Below are 19244 nucleotides of genomic sequence, written 5' to 3'. Positions count from 1 at the left end.
CAGTGTTTTCAACTTGTTGACCTAACAATTTAGACTGATTGATATGTCACCTCCTTAAGGATGGCAACGGGGCGGATTTGATGAGGGTTTTATAAATTCTAGACCCTATCCGCCTTCCTAAACCTCCCAACCCGTACCCATAGAAAGTTAAATTTTGAGAATCCAAACCATAACCCACATATGAAAACGCAAAACCCTCCCCGCATTTAAGGGTAGGGCGGATTGGATTTAGAACCCGTATCTAATTTCTTGTTATTTCTTATTATAAATAAGCAATAAATAATAAAATAACACAAATAAACAACAAAATTTTCAATTAGTTGATTAAGACATGTAGAAAACACATGAACTATCAATTATCTTTCACATAAAATTCAAAAATATTATTAAATTCAACACTTGGTACATAAAGTTTATATGCTTTCCAACAATATGTAGGTTGGGGAGGGTCAGGTTTAGCCTAATATCGTACCCTACCCATACCCGTGCGGGTTGTAGAATCCTAAAATTCGTCCCTTCCCCAAAACTTGTCCTTCAAGCAAAAGAAACCCGTCCCATCGAGTAGGGTAGGGGCTTGTACCAACCGGGTAGGGTAGAAATTGTCATCCCTACACCTCCATATAAAATTTTAGTCCAAGTTAACCACTAACCCACCACTTAAAAATTCATTGACTTGTTCAAAGACCTGATGAAACTCGCATTTGAACATTTGACCCATTTGACCTAAACAAGGTTTAAATTTTCAACATGATATGCCTGAATTAGACATAGCATATTAATGTTTAAAAATCAATCTGGATGTCTCCATTTCCAAGTCAGCAGCTCAACTGTCATGGTTGAATAGGTGAATCCATGATGTCATAAATAAAATAATAAGTATACAATTTTTTATAAATATATGTAAAAATAGCTGTGGAACATTGATATTTTGAATTCTGACTCCCCTCCCCCTGGGCGTGAGAATTATTCAATTTATGGCATTGAATCCCACTAGATCCCTCTAACTCACTATTTAAAAAACTAGACCGGACAAGGCGATCAAACCGCTTGATCTGAGAACCAGTCATGTTTCTAGATCCATTTTTAGACTGGACCACTTTTTTGAAAAAAAAAAACATTGAATTAGTCAAAGAACAGCTGACTTGGACAGTTGAACTGCTAAACCGTTCGACCGGACAGCGGTTTATTATTTAATTTTTTAAAATTATTAATAGAGAAAAAAAGGAGATGGAAAGCTAAAGAGGGGGGGGGGGGCAAATATCTCAAATCAGAGAAAGAGAGAAAAGAGATTTGAGAGATCTCAGAGATGAGATCAGAGAAAGAGTGAGCCATCGCCGTTGCCATCATCATTACTGGTGAACATCGCCTCCTCCTCCTTTTTCTTATTCTTATTCTTTATTTCCTTCTTCCTTTTCTTTTTTACTTTCTTTCCTTTCTTTCTTATTTACCCAGCTGACAGCCACCTACCTCTCTCTTTTCTTGTAAAAGAAAAAGAGATGTATGTATTTCTATCCTAACATTTCAATTTAAGGGTTAAACCGCTTGAACCATTTGACTCGATTGATCAAACCGCCGATCCAAAAACAGGTAATCAAAATGGTCCCATTTTCAGGTTGGTTTTTAACTTTTAAAACCTTGCTCTAACTGAAATTTTTCACAAATCATGAATGAAAAACTGATAGGATAAGGACACATAGGGGCGGAGAGAAAGAGAGAAACGGCGTGATAATTCAATAGGGTAATAGACTAATAGCATTAAAGATATATCGAAAGTATGTCTGTGTGAAACTGAAAATATAGCATACACTGTCGGACTGTCAGTTTTTCAAAATTCAAAGGCGGAACTAAGAATTAAAGATTTGTTGTTGTAAACCCGCAAACGATTGCCCAGGTTGACATTTTTTACCGAGTAAAAAACCGGTTTCCAGGGTCACATGGTTTGCCGCCCGGATCAATGAGTTTTTAAAACCTTGCATATTACATTGTATTGTATCAGTAAGTCTCCGATACATTAAGGCCCCGTTTGGTTTGTGGGAATAGGGTATGGAATTGGAATCTGAATGGGTTATTTCGATTTTAAGTGTTTGGTTGGGTGGAATTGGAATCCTATTTTCATTCCTGTTGGAATGGCATTCCTCCATTTAAAGAAATAGTCATTCCCTGCTCTTTTCTTGGGAATGAAATCTCATACCTGATGACTCCTATTTCTATTCCCATTCTTGTCTGAACCAAACAGATTATGGAAATAGACTATTCCGATTCCAATTCCACAGGATTTAAATTCTGATTCCAATTCTGACTATGAACCAAACAGACCCCAAATACTTGGTGGTTGGGGTTTTTTTAAATATTCAAAGGATAGACAAGCCTAACTCCAAGTGAAGTTTAAAAAAAGAAAAAACTGGAGTGCATGTGATGAATTCGAATTAGCTGAACGCTTTTGTGAAACCAATGATGAAATTCCATGTTAGTAATAAATTCATGAGCCTCACTATAAAAGGTGTGAGCCCCATGTATTTAATACTGGCTGGAACCTTATCATTGGTTCCACAGCCCACTGAGCTGAAGCGCTCAGCTAAACCTTACTCGCATGTGACAATGTAAGAAACGTGTTCCAATCTCCTACCTACATCAGATACGCACGTTCATGTGTATTTGGGTTTGTCTCAATACTTAAAAGTGTCTATATATATAATTAAAAATGTATTACATAAATAAAATTATTTTTATTATTTATTTATGATGTCATAAATTGACCCATTCAACCAGGATAGTTGAACCGCTGACCCGCCATACAAGGAAAGGATCAGCCGTCAGCATCTGCATCGATTTTTAAAACGTGCAATAAAGGGTAACCATAATGATTCAATTTAAAGCATTTGTACTTGGAATGCAGGTGAGCAAACGGAAACTTCAGATAAAAAGGGAAACGAAGGGTTCGACTATGATATAGAATATGATATCCCAAAAAACAATTGACGAATAAACTGGAATCATAAACGTGATAGCAAATCAGGTGTTATTTGTTAAAATTCATGGGTAGATTTTGATTGGTCAAAACTCTTTTCCATATCATAGATTTTCCCGCAAAAAAAAGAATCAAAGAAACCTGCCACCCGTGAACGCCATTGGACTCGCAAGTAGAGTTTGTTGTTAATTGTGGTTGATGGGGTGCACCGTGCACGTAATAATCCTACTAAACAGGGTGAAAAAAAGCTGAAAGGCAAACGAAAGACGAAAAGAAGTAAATTCTGTATGTAAAGATGCTGTGTTCAAAAACTACAGAAGCTCTGTACATTCAAGATAAGATACACCAACATTACAAAATGCTCACATGAACTCTCTTATTTGATCTCCATTTATTAATTTAATTTCACTCAGCTCTAGAAGAATATAACCGGAAAGAGAGAAGGAAAGAAATGGAAAGAAAAATGGACTACAATAAATTGGAGTTAAAATTTACATGAAGGGGAATGAATGAGGTTGACATCTGTGCCATCTGCTGTCCCTGAGAAGATGAATGTCATGAGACCACATACGTGTTGATGAAGACTTGAAGATTGTTCTGTATATTGCCCATCGTATTACTCTACAACTACTCGTGGAGGTTGCACTGTTGCAAGTAAGGGTGCTCATAATTGACATGTTTGTTCCAGTAGCTCTTGTACTTCGCAATACCAGTATCTAGCCAAGGCTTCTTGTTTCCATCATAGTGGATGACGGCTGCCCGCTCAATCTCACTCCGCCCCACACCTGATTCATACCCAAGCCCTAAGAGGTGCCAACTTCGATTTAGAGCCACTGTTTGGTTATAGAAGGTGAGATGACCCAAAGGCAAACTTCCAGCCCGCCATGACTGCTTACTGTCACCCTGCAACCGCACCAACCCATGGTCAGAAATCCGGTATGTCCAAAAGCATATCAACATGGTCATATTTATATCCATATATAGGCACACAAAAACCAATAAATGCATACTAACAAAAAGAGAGACATGGAAAGGTATCAAAATGATGATGCACTCGTGCATGTCTCACACCATCCACCATATTCCCACAAACAAACACCCAGTTCCACTAGGAACAAATGTCTGCAAATTCATGGAAGAAACAAACTATCAATAAACATCTGATACCACATGCCTGTGCACACATATGCCTGTGCACACATGCATACACATATACTACATGCAACATACAGTTGGAAAGGCAAAAGTCGTACAGTTCATGTACTGAAACTAAAAGTAAAAAGCAAATCCACATTCATTTTCAGAGAGATGCAAAGGAATGTAGTTGGCATTCCTGTTGAATGAAGGAAACCTGATTAGCAGACATTTGCATTAGAATAGGAGGATTTAGAAAGCTTCTGTTCTTGTGTTTTCTTTTCCATATTTGGTTATATAATTTGTACTCAATCCTCGTTACCCCTCCATGCAGATTACATGATGCACACTTAAATGAGATAGAGAACCATGATTGACATGTTCAACAATAGATCTCGTAGGTCAATACTTGGTAGAACAAGACGATTCAATCTATGAACTTCTTTTCTTGGACCATTCATATCATTGCCAACATTTAAAATTAAAACAATGTAGGGTGGTTAGGAGCATCATCACAATGGGTAAAAGAGAACTAGTAGGTTCTATAGGAGACATGGAAAGTTGTTTCTTCATAGATATTCTGTGGCAGATAAATTCCTCACCTTCCATAGGACCTAGGGGTATATGATACAAGATGGATACTGTAAGGAATGGTGCAGGGGATCCTAGGGCTTCCCAAATTTTCCAGAGGATAGTGGTCCTCTCCAGATTGTTAAATTCCTTACCTTCCATCCTGAAAATGAATTGCCAAAGTTTGAATTGCCCAAACTTGATTGAATTGCTGAAGCTGGAGTGGAGATTGAATATGAGATGGAAGGTGAGGAATTTTCAGGTGAAAGTGAAGAGACTGGAAACCAGATCGAATGGCTACACCAAGGATGTTCAGCAATACGAGGAGGTGAAGATTGGAAATTTGAGTGTCGATTTGGGTAGAAGGAGCAACTCTGAAGAGGAGGGGGAACAAACCAATCAAATAATAAGAAAGAAACCACGCAGTTCGAGAAATCATAATATTGTGCATGTGACTAAGATTTTCTCTAGGCTAAAATTGGGCCTGACAGGAGCAGGACCTATAAAACATTTCAAATGGGTAAACAGGAGAAAAAGATTGAGAGACAATGGAACGTATGGTATTGATCATGGGGGGACACCGGGATAGTCTCAGTCATCAACCTCCCTGATGCCGTAGGAGCAGCAGGAAAACATTTCCAGTGGAGGTGATTCCGAGTCTGTGGTGAGACAGACGATGCAAAAGAATAACAGTAATGATGGGGAATCAGGTGAGGGGGCCCTCCAAAAAATAGTGGACAGAGGTTGCAATTGGGAAAAACCTAGGTCTGTTTTATTGGGGTGGTGAGGAGTTTGCTAGAAAGGCTTTTGAGGAGTTCGAAGGAGAAGAAAGGAAGAGAAGTTGAATAAAGATGCCCGTCCGAAAAAAGACAAGATATGGGATGAGGACGTTTTAATTCAAGAGGGCATGCCCACAAAGATTCTCTGAAGTCATGGCTGTGGCAAGGAGGGGCTTTTGTTTTCTGTTTTCTTGATGGGCTATTGGGCTATGTTTTCGGGGGATTGGTTTGGGGTTTTTTCCTTGTTCTTAGTTTGGAAATGCTTGGGTGTTCCTTTTGTCAACAAGTTATGTGGGTTTGGGGTCTCAAAGGATCTTTGAGACTTGCTTTTCTTCCCTTGGTGATATCTTATCACCTCCATGATGTACCTCTTTTTTTAATAAAATTTTATGTAAAGAGTAATACAAGTAAACTTGAAGGATTAAATACATTAGAATAATTCATCAAAAAATTAAATACAATAGAATATTTGCTCACAAAAAGGGGAGAAAAGCAGTAGACTATCAAGGTCAAAAAGGAAGTCAAATGAAGTGAGAAATTTTGGGATTTCTATTAGCCATGACTCAAAGAGTATGGATGACTCTAACATGAGAAAAGGGATAAGGGCTCTAAATATCATATCTTTCCATGGTTTGCTAGGTCTTGTTGGCTCTCTGTTAGGTTTGGGCAATTCAATCAAGTTGTGCACCTTGTTTCATAGCTTTGAGCTCCAGCTTTTTTACTTTTTGATTCCTCAACGTTTTCTTGTTTCAAGTTTTAGTCTGCTTAGAGATGTTTAGCCATTGACTTGGTTCTACTTAGGAGATGTTAGTTTTTTTCTTTCCATTTTTCTTGAATAAAATCCTTATTTAAAAGAGTAAGGAAAAGAAAAGGAGAAAAAGGACATAGTTCTGATATAACTTTGCACCATCTTTAAACATCCAATAAAAGTAAATACAAAAAAGGGCAGAATTTGATTACCAATTCTAGGTACTTATGGTAGACATTTGTCAAATCTTGCCTCCTCCACTCTAGTAGATCAAAAACATTCAAACCAAATGCCCACGTGCATGTCGAAGCATTAAACCTCTTTGCAATGGTTGGATTTGAGAAGTCAATAAGCATACCCATCCGGCGGAACGTTGGCTCACCTACCCGGCAAGTCTCAACAGCTCCATTTACTTTTCCCTTCATATCAAAACTCCACAATCCACCCAGATCCCTGTGCACCACCACATCATGATCAAGAAGCACAATTTTATTCAGCTCGGGGAAGATATCTGGTAGATAGAAGCGAAGATAGTTCAGTCTCGAACTGTATCTTGGGTCCCGGGTATTCTGGTTCTTCAATGCCATACTATATCTGGAGAACAGCCATTCAAAATCATCCATGCCTTTGACCTCAATTGTCGCCTTACCAGGAGGGTTTAAAAGGAACCACATTGTAATTGCTGGGAGGTTGAGGGCATCAGTCACTATGTGGAAGACGATTTTTTTGGGTTCCTACAAATAAACCAAGCAGGATAAGCTTTCCTTGTTTCCTCACAAATAGTAGATTTATTCTCATTAAGATTTATTTTCTAAATAGCACCACTAGAGAAATTAAGCAACACTTCCTGATAAAGTGCAAATAGTGGAAAAGAAAAAGAAAAAAAATTGGGTCATCTTACTATTGCTGCTGATACAGTGGAATTAACAACCACTGCACATGCAAGGACATTATCTGAGAAGACTGCATAATGATGGAGCTGTGGATCAGACAATTTCTGTCTATTAGGAAATTGCCACTCCTCAGGTTGCAAAGCAAAATAATCAGTGGTTAGTCGCATGGAGAGACAGTGAAGACCCTTTGGACTCGTTCTTGCAGCAAGTTGAACAAGATACGTTACTTCATTGTGCTGTGCACGGACCAGTTCTTCTGTGTTATATGTCATAGCACGGAGCTTTGTTGCCATGGCAGAGCAGTCTGCATAAATACGACTAGCTTTTGACAAGGATGTCTCCATGGCTCTCATTCTCTGCAAGGCACTACAAAATTTTCCAGCTCTGAATTAGACATAAGTCCAAATAGCAGTCTCCTAATTCATTTAGATTGATATTGCTTATCTAAATATTACTAATTTGCAACTGACCACTGACTAGGGGTTTCAAGCAGATTGAAATGAAGATAGTCAGCTGGAATGTAAGAGGCCTTGGAAGTGCCAAAAAGAGGAGAATAATTAGGAGCACTCTCAAGAAAGAAAGACCAGATCTGATTTTGATTCAAGAAACAAAGTTATCAGAGCTGTGAATGGAAGGTGGATGAGAAGCATTTGGGGAGATAGGGGTCTAAGCTGGTCATTTGCCCCTTCATGGGGAGCTTTAGGAGGAATTTTGACTATTTGGAGAAATGAAAAAATGGAAAGTGTGGAGGAATTGATTGGCAGATACTCAGTTTCCATAAAAATTACAAGACCCTCGGACAGGTGTGAGTGGGGTGGTTACAAATGTATATGGTCCCAATTCCTATAGAAATAGGGAGGCCTTTTGGGAGGAGTTATGTGCAATTAGAGGAGTTTGGGAAGGACCGTGGTGTGTGGGGGGTGATTTCAATGTTATCAGTTTTCGGGAGAAACAAAAAAGCCGAACCAAGGAATCACTACCAGCATGAGGAAGTTTAATAACTTAATCGATTCCCTTGAATTGATTGAACCTCCAATACTAAGGGTGGACTATACATAGTCAAACTTCCAATCCCCCCCAACCTGCTCCAAACTAGATAGATTTCTATTTACTCCTGACTGGGAAAAATTGTGGGGCTCAATGGTAGTGAAAGGGCTACCTAGGGTCACCTCAGATCATTGCCCCATTATTGATAAGGAAATTCCAAGGGGAGGCCCAACTCCTTTCAAATTTGAAAACATGTGGTTTGAGGATCACTCATTTAAAACCAGACTAAAGGAATGGTGGCAGGAACTCAGACCCTTGGGGAGTATGAAATTGTTAAGTTTTGCATGGAAATTAAAGAGGATAAAAAGGAAAATAAAAGAGTGAAACAATGAGCATTTCGGAAGGGTGGAGGAAATAAAAGACAATATAGTGAGTAAGATCGAGGGGCTTGACAAGAAAGAGGCTAGCGGAAGTTTAACAGAAGAAGAGAGAGAGAGGATCGATGGAAAATTAAGAAGGAATTGGAAGAGACTTTAAGAAAGGAGGAAATTTGTTGGAGACAAAAGTCAAGGTGTCAATGGATTGTTAAAGGAGATGGTAATATGAAGTTTATCCATGCAATTGCAAATGGAAGGAGAAAGAAAAATTTGATCTTCAGTGTGGAGGAGGGGGGTCAGGAAGTAAGAGAGAGCCAGGAGATCATAAGGATCTTTGTTAACTACTTCAAAGAAATCTTCACAAGCTCAAGTAGGGTGACATCAGAAGTACCAGAAATGGAAGGGGATAGGCTCTCAGAAGAACAATCTTTGTCTTTGGAGAGGAACTTCACTTTGGAGAAAATTAAGAGTGCAATATTTTCCATGGATAGATCAAAATCCCCCGAACAGGATGGATTTTCAATGGCCTTTTATCAAGAATGTTGGGATTGGCTGAAAAATGATATCCTGGAAGTGTTCAATGAATTCTTTCTCAAAGGAGAGGTGCCTCGAGGGGTGAATGCCACTTTTATAACTTTAACCCTGAAGATGAGGGAGGCCAAAACCCCTAAAGACTAAAGGCCAATTAGTCTTGTTGGGAGTATATATAAAATTATTGCAAAGGTTCTCTCAGAAAGGATCAAGAAAGTGCTTCCATCGATCATCTCACCTTTCCAAGGTGCTTTTGTGGAAGGTAGGCAGATTGTGGATCAAATTCTAGTAGCCAATGAGTGTGTTACAAAAAAAGAAAGGGTAAAGGAAAAGAGTTGGTGTGTAAGGTGGACCTAGAGAAAGCTTAGGACATGGTTAAGTGGGAAGTGCTACTTCAAATGTTAGAAAGGTTGGGCTTTGGAACTAAGTGGAGATCTTGGATCAGAGGATGTCTGAATTCTGCCCATTACTCAATTCTTATTAATGGAGTAGCGAGGGATTTCTTTCTAGCGGAGAGAGGAATTAGGCAAGGAAACCCCTTATCTCCCTTTCTCTTTACTGTAGTGGCTGAGGTATTAAGTAGAATGGTGGCAAAAGCTGACTCCCAAGGGTTGTTCAGGGGATGGAGGATAGGTAGAAATCAAGAGGTTGTTACCCACCTCCAATTTGCAGATGACACAATCTTCTTTTGTGAGGGTGGTAACGAGGAAGGTGTGGTGAATCTAAAGAGGCTATTGGATAACTTTGTGGGGATAACAGGTTTAAGGATTAATTGGACCAAAACAGGCATCGTAGGGATCAATTTGGAGGAAGGGGAACTTAATAGATTTGTAGAGATTTTGGGGTGTGAGATTAAAAGTTGGCCAACTAACTATTTGGGGTTACCTTAGGGTGGTAATCCTAGGTAAGAAGATTTTTGGAAGCCAATCATTGAAAGATTTGCCAAGAAGCTAGCTCTTTGGAGGAGGAATTACATCTCTCTTGGTGAAAGGATAACACTGATCAGAGCCACGTTGGCAAACCTCCCTGTTTACTTCCTCTCAACCTTTAAAATACCTTGTAGAGTGGCAAGGAGGTTACAAAAATACATGAGAGATTTCCTTTGGGATCCAGGAGAGGAGAGGAAGGATCACCTGATAAATTGGGATCAAGTTAGAAATCCCAAGGATAAAGGGGGTTTGGGAATAGGAAATATTTCACTTAGGAACCCAGCTCTGCTAGGAAAATGGTTGTGGAGGTTCCCTTTTGAGAGAGATAGATTGTGGCACAAAGTCATTGCGAGTATCCATGGTTTGGATGGGAATGGTTGGGATGCAAAAGTCGCCCCTCATGTATCCTCTTGTTCTCCTTGGAAAGCTATCCATGAAATTTACCCATCTTTCCTTAATTCCATTCGGTTTGATGTGGGTCAGGGCAATAAAGTTCGTTTCTGGGAAGATCTTTGGGTGGGAGATAGTCCACTCAAAGACCTTTTTCCTGACCTATACTCTTTGTCAAACTTAAAAGGGAAAACAATAAGTCTTTTAAGTAATCCTGGCCCAAGTGGGATCAATTGGAATCTGGGTTTCAGAAGGGGCCTGAGGGAAAATGAATGTGCATCTTTAATTCACTTGCTGGATATTCTAGGACAAGTTATTTTGGACCCGTCCTTGGAAGATTCCAGAATTTGGAAAGGCTCCACAGATGGCCTCTTCTCTTGTTCCTCTTTCTTTAATGTCCTTGCCTCACCTAGCAACTTGACTGGGGACTTCCCTGTAAAAGAAATTTGGAGTAAGCCTATCCCCCAAAAAATTCAAGCCTTCTATTGGGAAATTTTCCTTGGTAAGGTTAATACGTGTGATATGCTGCAGAAAAGAAGGCCTTTTTCTTGCTTTTCTCCTCACATGTGCTCCCTTTGTAAGGAAAGTGGTGAGACATTGACACACCTTTTTTTATCTTGTTCTTTTGTGCATCATGTTTGGGATTCTTTTTGTCTTCTCTTTGGTTGCAGGTGGGTTTCCCCTCAAGATGTGGCAGGTCTTTTTAACCGTGACTTTTTGAGACAATCAAAGAAAAGAGGGAAGGTTATGTGGAAAGCTACAAAGGAAGCTATTTGTTGGGTGACATGGGAAGAAAGGAATAACAGAATATTCTTAGAAAAGAGTAGAACCACAGAGGAGGTGATTGACACAATCAAAGTTAAAGTAGCCCATTGGGTAAGTTCTTTGCATATATTCCAAGAGTTCTCAGTCACAGACATTATAAGATCCTAGACAAAAGTAGCACAATCTTCAAGAGTGAAAGAGAGAGTAAGGTTGGAATGGAAACCTCCAAATGGTAACAGAATTAAACTGAATTTTGATGGAAGTTCATTTGGGAATCCAGGATTGTCAGGTATCGGGGGAGTAATCAGAAATTCTAAAGGGAGGATATTAGCATTATTCTCTGGACCTATTGGCATGGGCAACTCTATAAAAGCTGAGGTAATGGCATTGCTACAAGGATTGAAGATAGCCAAGCAACTAGGAATGAGGCAAATTGAGGTTGAAGGGGATTCCAAGGTGATCATCTCTTGGGCTAATAACAATAGAATTACTCCGTGGACCTTCAAACAAGTGAAAAGGGAATGGAAAAGGTTGCAAGGGAGATAGAAGCAGAATTCAAATGGGTTAGAAGGAGTGCAAATGGGCTAGCTGATTATCTTGCTAAACAAGGGGCTTTGAGGCAACAACTGTTTTGGGCTGCATTGTAAAAGGGACAGAAATATGTATTCGTGTGGGACTTCTTGTTCCATACACATCATTGTAAAACTTCTTAAATCCAATTTCAAATAAAAATTTCCTTTGATGATCAAAAAAAAAAATTTGCAACTGACCACTAATTTCTCTTTTGATTAATTAGTTCATTTTAATTCAGCTTTAATTTTCTTATAGCAAGCTGCTTTACCTCCTAGACAAATCTGAATCCTTGGTGGCTACACCAATTGCCCGTTCCACCTCTTTTATACGCAACTTCAGCTCTTTAACCAAGTGAGATTTGCTGTTTGGTGGTGCAAAATTCAAGTATGTCTTGGCCCTGATGATTTGATCTTTCATTTCTCTTACTTTCTCATCAGTTGCTCTCTGAATATTAGATTGCACATTTGGATCTTGTCTGACAGTTGCTTGGGTGGAGTAACCCTGCTTAAACAAAAGCACAGCTCACAAGAATCATTTTGACTTGTTCATAGTGAGAGATCAAAATTTAAAATAAATATATAAAAATCAATTCAGCTTGATATTTCCCTTAAACAACTTGCATTACATGAAAAATCAATTAAAATCTTAAGACAAGCTTCAAATGAACATGTATTACAAACCATGTTCCACAGCATCAAGCTCAAACAACCTTGCAATCAATTTTTTAAACACATTTTTTGGATAAATAGCAAATAGCATACAAGAGGTATATAAAAGAAGGGCGAAAGACAAGAAGGGAAACATCTAAAAGGCCCCAAGCAACCACCTCCACACAACAGAAATCTCAAACTTCACCTACCTAAACACAGTTTTATTAAATACAAAGGCAAAACCATTTAGTAAGAGCCATAATATAAAATATATAAAAAGGGCAGCCCAGTGCACAAGGCCCCCACCAATATAGGGTCTGGGGAGGGACAGATATAAATCCATTTAGCTACAATATTTCCTTTAAATAACTTGTATCATGTTGTTGAGCTTTATTTTTAGCTTTTTATCTGTTTATGCGCCCCAGGGGCACAATTGTATTTTTACCTTTCTTTATGTGCTGCCCTAATATAAATAGAATAGCTGGTGCCGCCAGCATGCTTTTTGGCTCTCATTCAAATCTCCTCTCTCTCCTCTCCTTTACCTGAGTCAAGGAGAACCACATTACCATTCCCATTCCTCAGCACCCCTCCCATCCCAGAGGGGCCTGGATTACGTTGACTACTGCCATCAAAATTCAGATTCAAGAAACCTGCAGGTGGTGGTTCCCAACTCATACTCACTCTGACCTTTAGAGAGGAGCAGTGCTTGCCACTGCTGACCAATTCCTCCAGAAATCATCAAAGGAGAAAAGGTGGAAAGTACCCAAGGATTTTAACCACATAATTGCCTATGTTAGTTCCAAGGAGCAACTTTCAGATGTGTTTACTAAGGGATTACCTCACCTGCAGCACCATGATCTTTGTGACAAGTTGAGCACGAAAGATATCTATGCCCCAACTTGAAGGGAAGTGTTGTGTTGAGCTTTATTTTTCGTTTCTTGTCTTCTTTATGTGTCGTATGGGCACTGTTGCATTTTTATCTTTCTTTATGTGCCACCCTAATATAAATAGAATAGCTTCTGCCACCAACATGCTATTTGGCTTTCATTTGATTCTCTCTCCTCTTCTCTTGCCTTCTCTCCTCTCCTCTCTTCCTCTCTTTTCTTGGTTCTTTTATTATCATGTTACATGCAAATTCTATTAAAATCTCATGACACGCTTCAAATAAAAGTCCGTCCTAAAACCATTTTCCCCTAGAATAAGCCCAAAGCAACCTTGCAATCAGTTTTCTTTAAACAGTTTTTTTTTTTTGGATAGATAAAATTCAGAGAGAAAAAGACGAGAAAAATGTAGAAGAGGTATATAAAAGATGGGTGACAATAAAAAAAACAGCATAAAGCCTCAAGCAACCACCCCCAAAAAAGGTTTTCCTTACCAAACACTATCAACAAACTGAAAAAGAACTAGTCCTATACAAAGACCCCAAAAGACCGGACATGGTTCAAAGTATCGATACACCCCTGTGTATTGGCAGAGGCATATCGGTACTAAAAACCATGTGCATTTGTGTTGTTTTTAGTTTTTTTAATTGCCTTTTAGGGACACTTTTAAGTGTATTTTTTATTAAAAAAAAGAGGGTTCCCAAAAAAAAAGAGGGTTCCCAAAACACCTGTATAACAGGTGTATCGGGACCCTAACGATACGATATGATATGCACGATACGGGGTGTATCATATCAAAATTTTGATCCTTGAGACCAGAAACACCAAATGCACCCGGCAGAAAAGACACACCACACTGACCATCACCACCACCAATTCCTACAAGGCTAAAACCAATCTTGGAGAACATTAACAGAGATAGGAAGAAAACTTCTCATTTAAGCAATATATGTTGACATAACACTGCAGCATCTCTTCTTCATCTCATGCTTCTATTGCTTCTTTCTCCTGTTCTATTCATCTGTCTCAGACCCACTTTAATCTTCCTTTGCAATTGAATCTCCTCCCCCTCCGCAATTAAATCTCCTCCATCACCCAACTCCTTAGGGTGAGTTCCTGCATTTTTTTCCTCTGATATATCTAGCAGCAAGAGTTTTTAGAGACACTTGCACACTCACTGACATAATATCAGGCCTATGTCCCACTTCAGAAACATACTGCAAAAGATCAAAGGATAAGGTTTTCTCTTCTATACCAGTTTATTTTCTCCCACCACCACTAAATCTCAACTCATTTACTTTCTCCAGCCACCACTTTCTCAAACTGAACCCTCAGCTCTATAACTTACCAATGAACTTCAACATAGCTAAACAAAATATCCACACTTAATGACTTAATTATGTTATATACCTTTGCCCTTTCAAGCCCAATAAAAGAGATACAACCACAACTCTTTTCCTAATTTAACACCAAATGTTAACCAGTAAATTGTTTCAGAAGAAAAAAAAAAAGAAAAAGGGATGACAAAAACTTGACAAACAACAATGACATGGTCAGAATGAGTGATTATAAAAATTTGATTGCTGGTCATTAGTTTTAAGAAACCAGGGCAATGTTAATAACAAGGCATAACAAATGTTTTAAGTTATGCAAGGAAATTCATCATTATACAAATTTCAATACCTTTTTTGATAAGTAATAGAAGATTTTATTAAGAATACGAATCAGTAAATGATACACAGAGAAAGCTTCCCAAGAAGAGGCACAAGATGCAGCCTCATAATAACACAGAGTTACAATTTAGCCCAAAAAAAGCTGATTCCTATGCACTCCTTGTTTAGCTAGAGAATCTGCTAATCCATTTGCCAATCCCCTTTCACATTGAAAAACGACCATCACATTTGTGGTTATCGTTCCCTTGATTGCCTAGATTGCTACCATCAAAATTGAGCTTCATGACACCTTCTTCAGGACGTTTCCACTCTACTAACGATTTCTCTCTCACAATAGAGATTTTGGCAACTAATTCCCAATTCCTCCCTAAATCATCAAAAAAAGTCCAAATCCTTGGTGCAATTGACGGCTCTATTAATTATATAGTTCCAAACACTAACTTCATCCCTCTCCTCATCGAAAATACTAGTATTTCCTTCCTCCCAAACAATCCAAACCAACGCAGCCCTAGCATACCCTCCTCAAAATTCTACCTCTTCTCTTAGGCCACTTGAAGGTTGTAGGTTTAAAGAGATTGCTAATCTACATCGACATTGTCTGCCTGCAACCAAAAAGACCAAAAAGCTTCTCCCAAAGACCTACAACAAAAGGGCAGGAGATTTGGTAAGTGGTAACAATTTTCTCTATTGGCTTTGTAGAGGATACATCAATTAGGGGAGATATTGAAACAAATTCTTCTTTTTTTTGCAAGTTGTCCAAAGTGTTTAATTTTCCAAGAGAGGCCTCCTAACAAAGAGCTCACACTAGGAGGAATAGGCTTGGACCAAATTTATTTAAACGAAAAAGGCTGAGAGTTGGGGGTCGAGCACAAAGTAGAAAAGAAAGAAGCACAAGAAAACACATCAAAAGGGTTAGGGGTTCAAATACACATCTAGTTTAGAAGGATCCAAACAACAAGGATCAAATAAGTAGCTGTGCAGCCTAGCCTGGTCAAGCTCAAAATTTCTTAAATCTCTCCTAAAACCTTCCAATTGAAACGAGAAGACAAGGAGAAGGAAACAAACCTTTGAATTGGTTCATTTTTAAAAAGAGAGAGGGAATACAAGGAAGAAAAATGTCCTTGAGATTTGAGTACTTGAATTACCAATCCAAGTATCTTCCTATTATGGTTGTGCCTTGAATCCTTTGTTGCGACATGCTTCATGAACCCGCACTGAATTAAGTTGAAAAATAGAACCCAAAGGCAAAATTTCATATTGGTTTGTGGTGGAAGTGTAGCCCCCACGACGGTACAAACCCGATCCATATTCAGCTTATGGGTCCAAGCCGAATACAAAGAGTTATGTATTTCAGGGGTTTTCTCTCTTGTATACTTAGTCTTTGTCTTGTGAAACAAGAGTGAGACTTTGGGTATATTTGGGGTTTAGGGTTTTCTGTGAGTGAGGTCGTGAGTGCACAGCTCTATATTCCTCTCCATTACAAATTACATAGTGAATCTCTGCTCCCTTTTCGCCCGTGGATGTAGGCTATAAGCTGAACCACATAGAACTATGTGTCCTCTTTGCTTGCTTCTCTTTATCTCTGTTTTTCTTTCATTTTTGGGTGCCATTCGAATCTACATTTCTGGGTTTTGCGCAACACCTCCTAAAAGAGAACCCTGTCCATAATGCACACATCGTACCTGATTAAGTTTTAGAATTGGAGAAGAATGCTATATATAGCCTCCCACGGAGAGTTTCAACATAGCTCATCAAGAAACGTCAACATCCCAACTATTACCTTCAACTCCATGAATACTTCCTACAACTTTATGCCAAAGCCTTTCTCTTTCCAAAGGCCATCTCCAAAGCCATTTTGCCCAATAAAGCTAAGTTCTTTTTCCTTGCATTACCTAATCCCAATCCCCCTACTCCTTTCTCTTGCAAACTAGTTCTCACCTAACCAAATGATCTTTCCTTCCTTCTCCAAGCTCCCACAAAAAGTTCCTCATAATCTTCTCTACTTTTAGCACCCCCCTTTATGGCATTCTAAAAACAAAATATGAAGTAAACTAGGAGATTTGCGAAGGTAGACTTAATCAGAGTGATTCAATCCCCAAAAGACACATAGTTTCTCTTCCAAGCCACCAATTTCCTATCACAACTTTCTACCACAGGATTCCAAAACCTTTCCTCCCTTGGGTTGTTTCTTGAAAGCAATCCCAGGTATTTCAAAGGCTAACTAGAAGTAGGACAACCTAAAGACTCTACTATCTCATGCAGCTCCTCCTCCTCCTCCTCCAAATTTATCCCCACTACACAACTCTTTTGAAAGTTGATTTTTAACTTCGAGACAAGTTCAAACCTCCCCTTTCAAGTTTCTTGCCACCCGAGGATCCCTAGTCTCACAAAAGAGAATAGGTGTGTTACGACAATGCCCTCTCTTCCTACCCTCCAGCCTCTAATCAAGTCCAACCCATCAACTCTCAAAACAAGTCCATCAAAAACATTAGCAATCAAAATAAAAAATAAGAAAGGGGATCCCCTTGTCACAAACTTCTAGTAGCCAGAAAGAAATCTCTAACCACTCTATTAACTAGAACCAAATAATGAACAACTTTCAAGCAGCCTTCAATCCATCCACACCACCTCTCTAAACCAAAATTTCCCAAGGTTTCCAACAAGAAAGACCAATCAACTAAACCATGCACTTTCTCCAAATCCAATTTATACACAAAACCTTTCTTTCCACTTCTCCATGAAATCCTCTACACACTCATTAGCTCTTAGAATTTAATCAATGATCTGTCTTCCTTAAACGAAAGCCCCTTGCGATTGACTTATTAAAGAGGACAAAGCTCCTAAAGGATAACACTTTGGCCAATATCTTTTAGATGCTAGTCACCAAACTGATGGATCTAATATCTCTTAACTAGATTGTATCTCCCTTTTTAGGTACCAAAGCTAGGAAGGTGGAGTTAATCCATTGGCTAATAAAGTGCTCCTCGACAAATTCCTCAAAGACTACCCATAAATCTAACTTGATAATTTCTCAACAATCTTGATAAAAAGGCCATAGTGAAACCATCTAGTCTTATTGCTTTAGAATTTAGATCTATCCATTGAGCACACAAGCCCCTTATTTTTTCGTGTTCAGAATCCCTTTCCAACAAGCATGCCATTTCAAGGTCCAATCTTGGCCAATCTAAGCCTTCCAATCTAAACCCATTGTCCTCATGTCTTTTATGAACTACTCTAAAATGCCAATCTCTTCTGGATCAATCACAACTTTTACATTCACTTCTAATTTCTCCACAAAGTTCTTTCTTCTTCTCCCATTAGTGATTGCATGAAAAAATCTAGTACTACCATCCCCTTTTTTGACACACTAATGTCTTGATTTCTGCCTCTAGTTCAATTTGGGGGATAACATTTAATTACCTCTCCTCCACTCTCCCAAGTCTTTGTAATTTCCTATGAGAAGCCTGGAAGAAGTTGTGGGAATTGTGAACACAGTTAGAAGATTCAGAACTCAAAAGAATTGAAAAAGTTAACAGATTCTAGTTTCAAAGGTTTTTGCACGAATAAAAGGAGGCTTATTTGGCATTGGGCCTAAAAGGCTTGTCAAAAAAACCCATAAGATTAGATAAAAGGGGACTAGAAGAAGGTTCTCAAAAAGCTGATAAGAAGAGTTTGTAATTGGGAGTCTTTTGCGGGGTGGAGTTAAGGTTGGGTCTTCCGTATGTGTCGGATGTGGTTGTTCGGTTTGGACTTTCAGTTTTTTTTTATTGGAAACAGTAACTTCATTAAAATAACTTTCTAGATTTAAGTATAGTTGTCAACCCCTAAGTAGGTGTTGAGCCCCTAGTAATCTTTCTAACAAAATTGCCCAGAACATACTCTCCCTCATAGTCCCTTGTTTAGCCAACGTGTCAGCTAAACCATTAGCTGATCTCCTTATCCATTTGAGCATGCACCGGTCTCTCTTGTTATATTGTGAATTTCCCTTATGGGTTGTCTATAAATCCAGGCTCCCAACTTACCAGATTGCAGCCACTCAATCAACAATTTAGAGTCTCCCTTTATCTCAATTTGGTGTAACCCCAACTGTTTTGCATATCTTACACCTTGAAGCAAGGCCATCACCTCCACTCTCAATGAGTCCCCCACTCCTACTAGTCCTGAAAACAAAGCCACAATTCTGCCATTTTCATCTTTGAATACTCCGCCTATACCTGAAGTGCTTGGGTTACCTCCTGAACTCCCATCAAAGTTCAATTTCACTCTTTGCTGTGTTGGTAGGGACCACAATTCCTGCACAATAGGTTTCATGGAAGTTGTAGAAGCCACCACTTCCCAATTCCTGTAAATGTCTTCAGCTGAGAAGTTCTTGAACAAATCCAAAGTTCTCAACCAA

At 38.9% G+C, this 19244-nt stretch overlaps 1 protein-coding gene across 1 annotated transcript in view; it reads right to left on the bottom strand.

Moving 5' to 3' along the window:
• Positions 1–3233: 3233 nt before the first annotated feature.
• LOC104609546 (putative galacturonosyltransferase 6) overlaps positions 3234–19244 on the bottom strand; it is a 28527-nt gene continuing 12516 nt past the window's right edge. Inside the window, exons 6-9 of the mRNA XM_010275888.3 lie at positions 11913–12145; positions 7101–7458; positions 6412–6933; positions 3234–3871 (exon numbers count right to left, since the gene is read on the bottom strand). Coding sequence (XP_010274190.1) covers positions 3596–3871; positions 6412–6933; positions 7101–7458; positions 11913–12145 — 1389 coding nt within the window. The 3' untranslated portion in view covers positions 3234–3595. The remainder of the gene's footprint in view (positions 3872–6411; positions 6934–7100; positions 7459–11912; positions 12146–19244) is intronic.

This window comes from Nelumbo nucifera, chromosome 3 (genome assembly GCF_055504915.1).
Source record: "Nelumbo nucifera cultivar China Antique chromosome 3, China Antique-T2T, whole genome shotgun sequence".
Lineage (NCBI taxonomy): Eukaryota > Viridiplantae > Streptophyta > Magnoliopsida > Proteales > Nelumbonaceae > Nelumbo > Nelumbo nucifera.
Note: the sequence above shows the minus strand (reverse complement) of the source record. Positions and strands in the feature narration are given on the sequence as shown.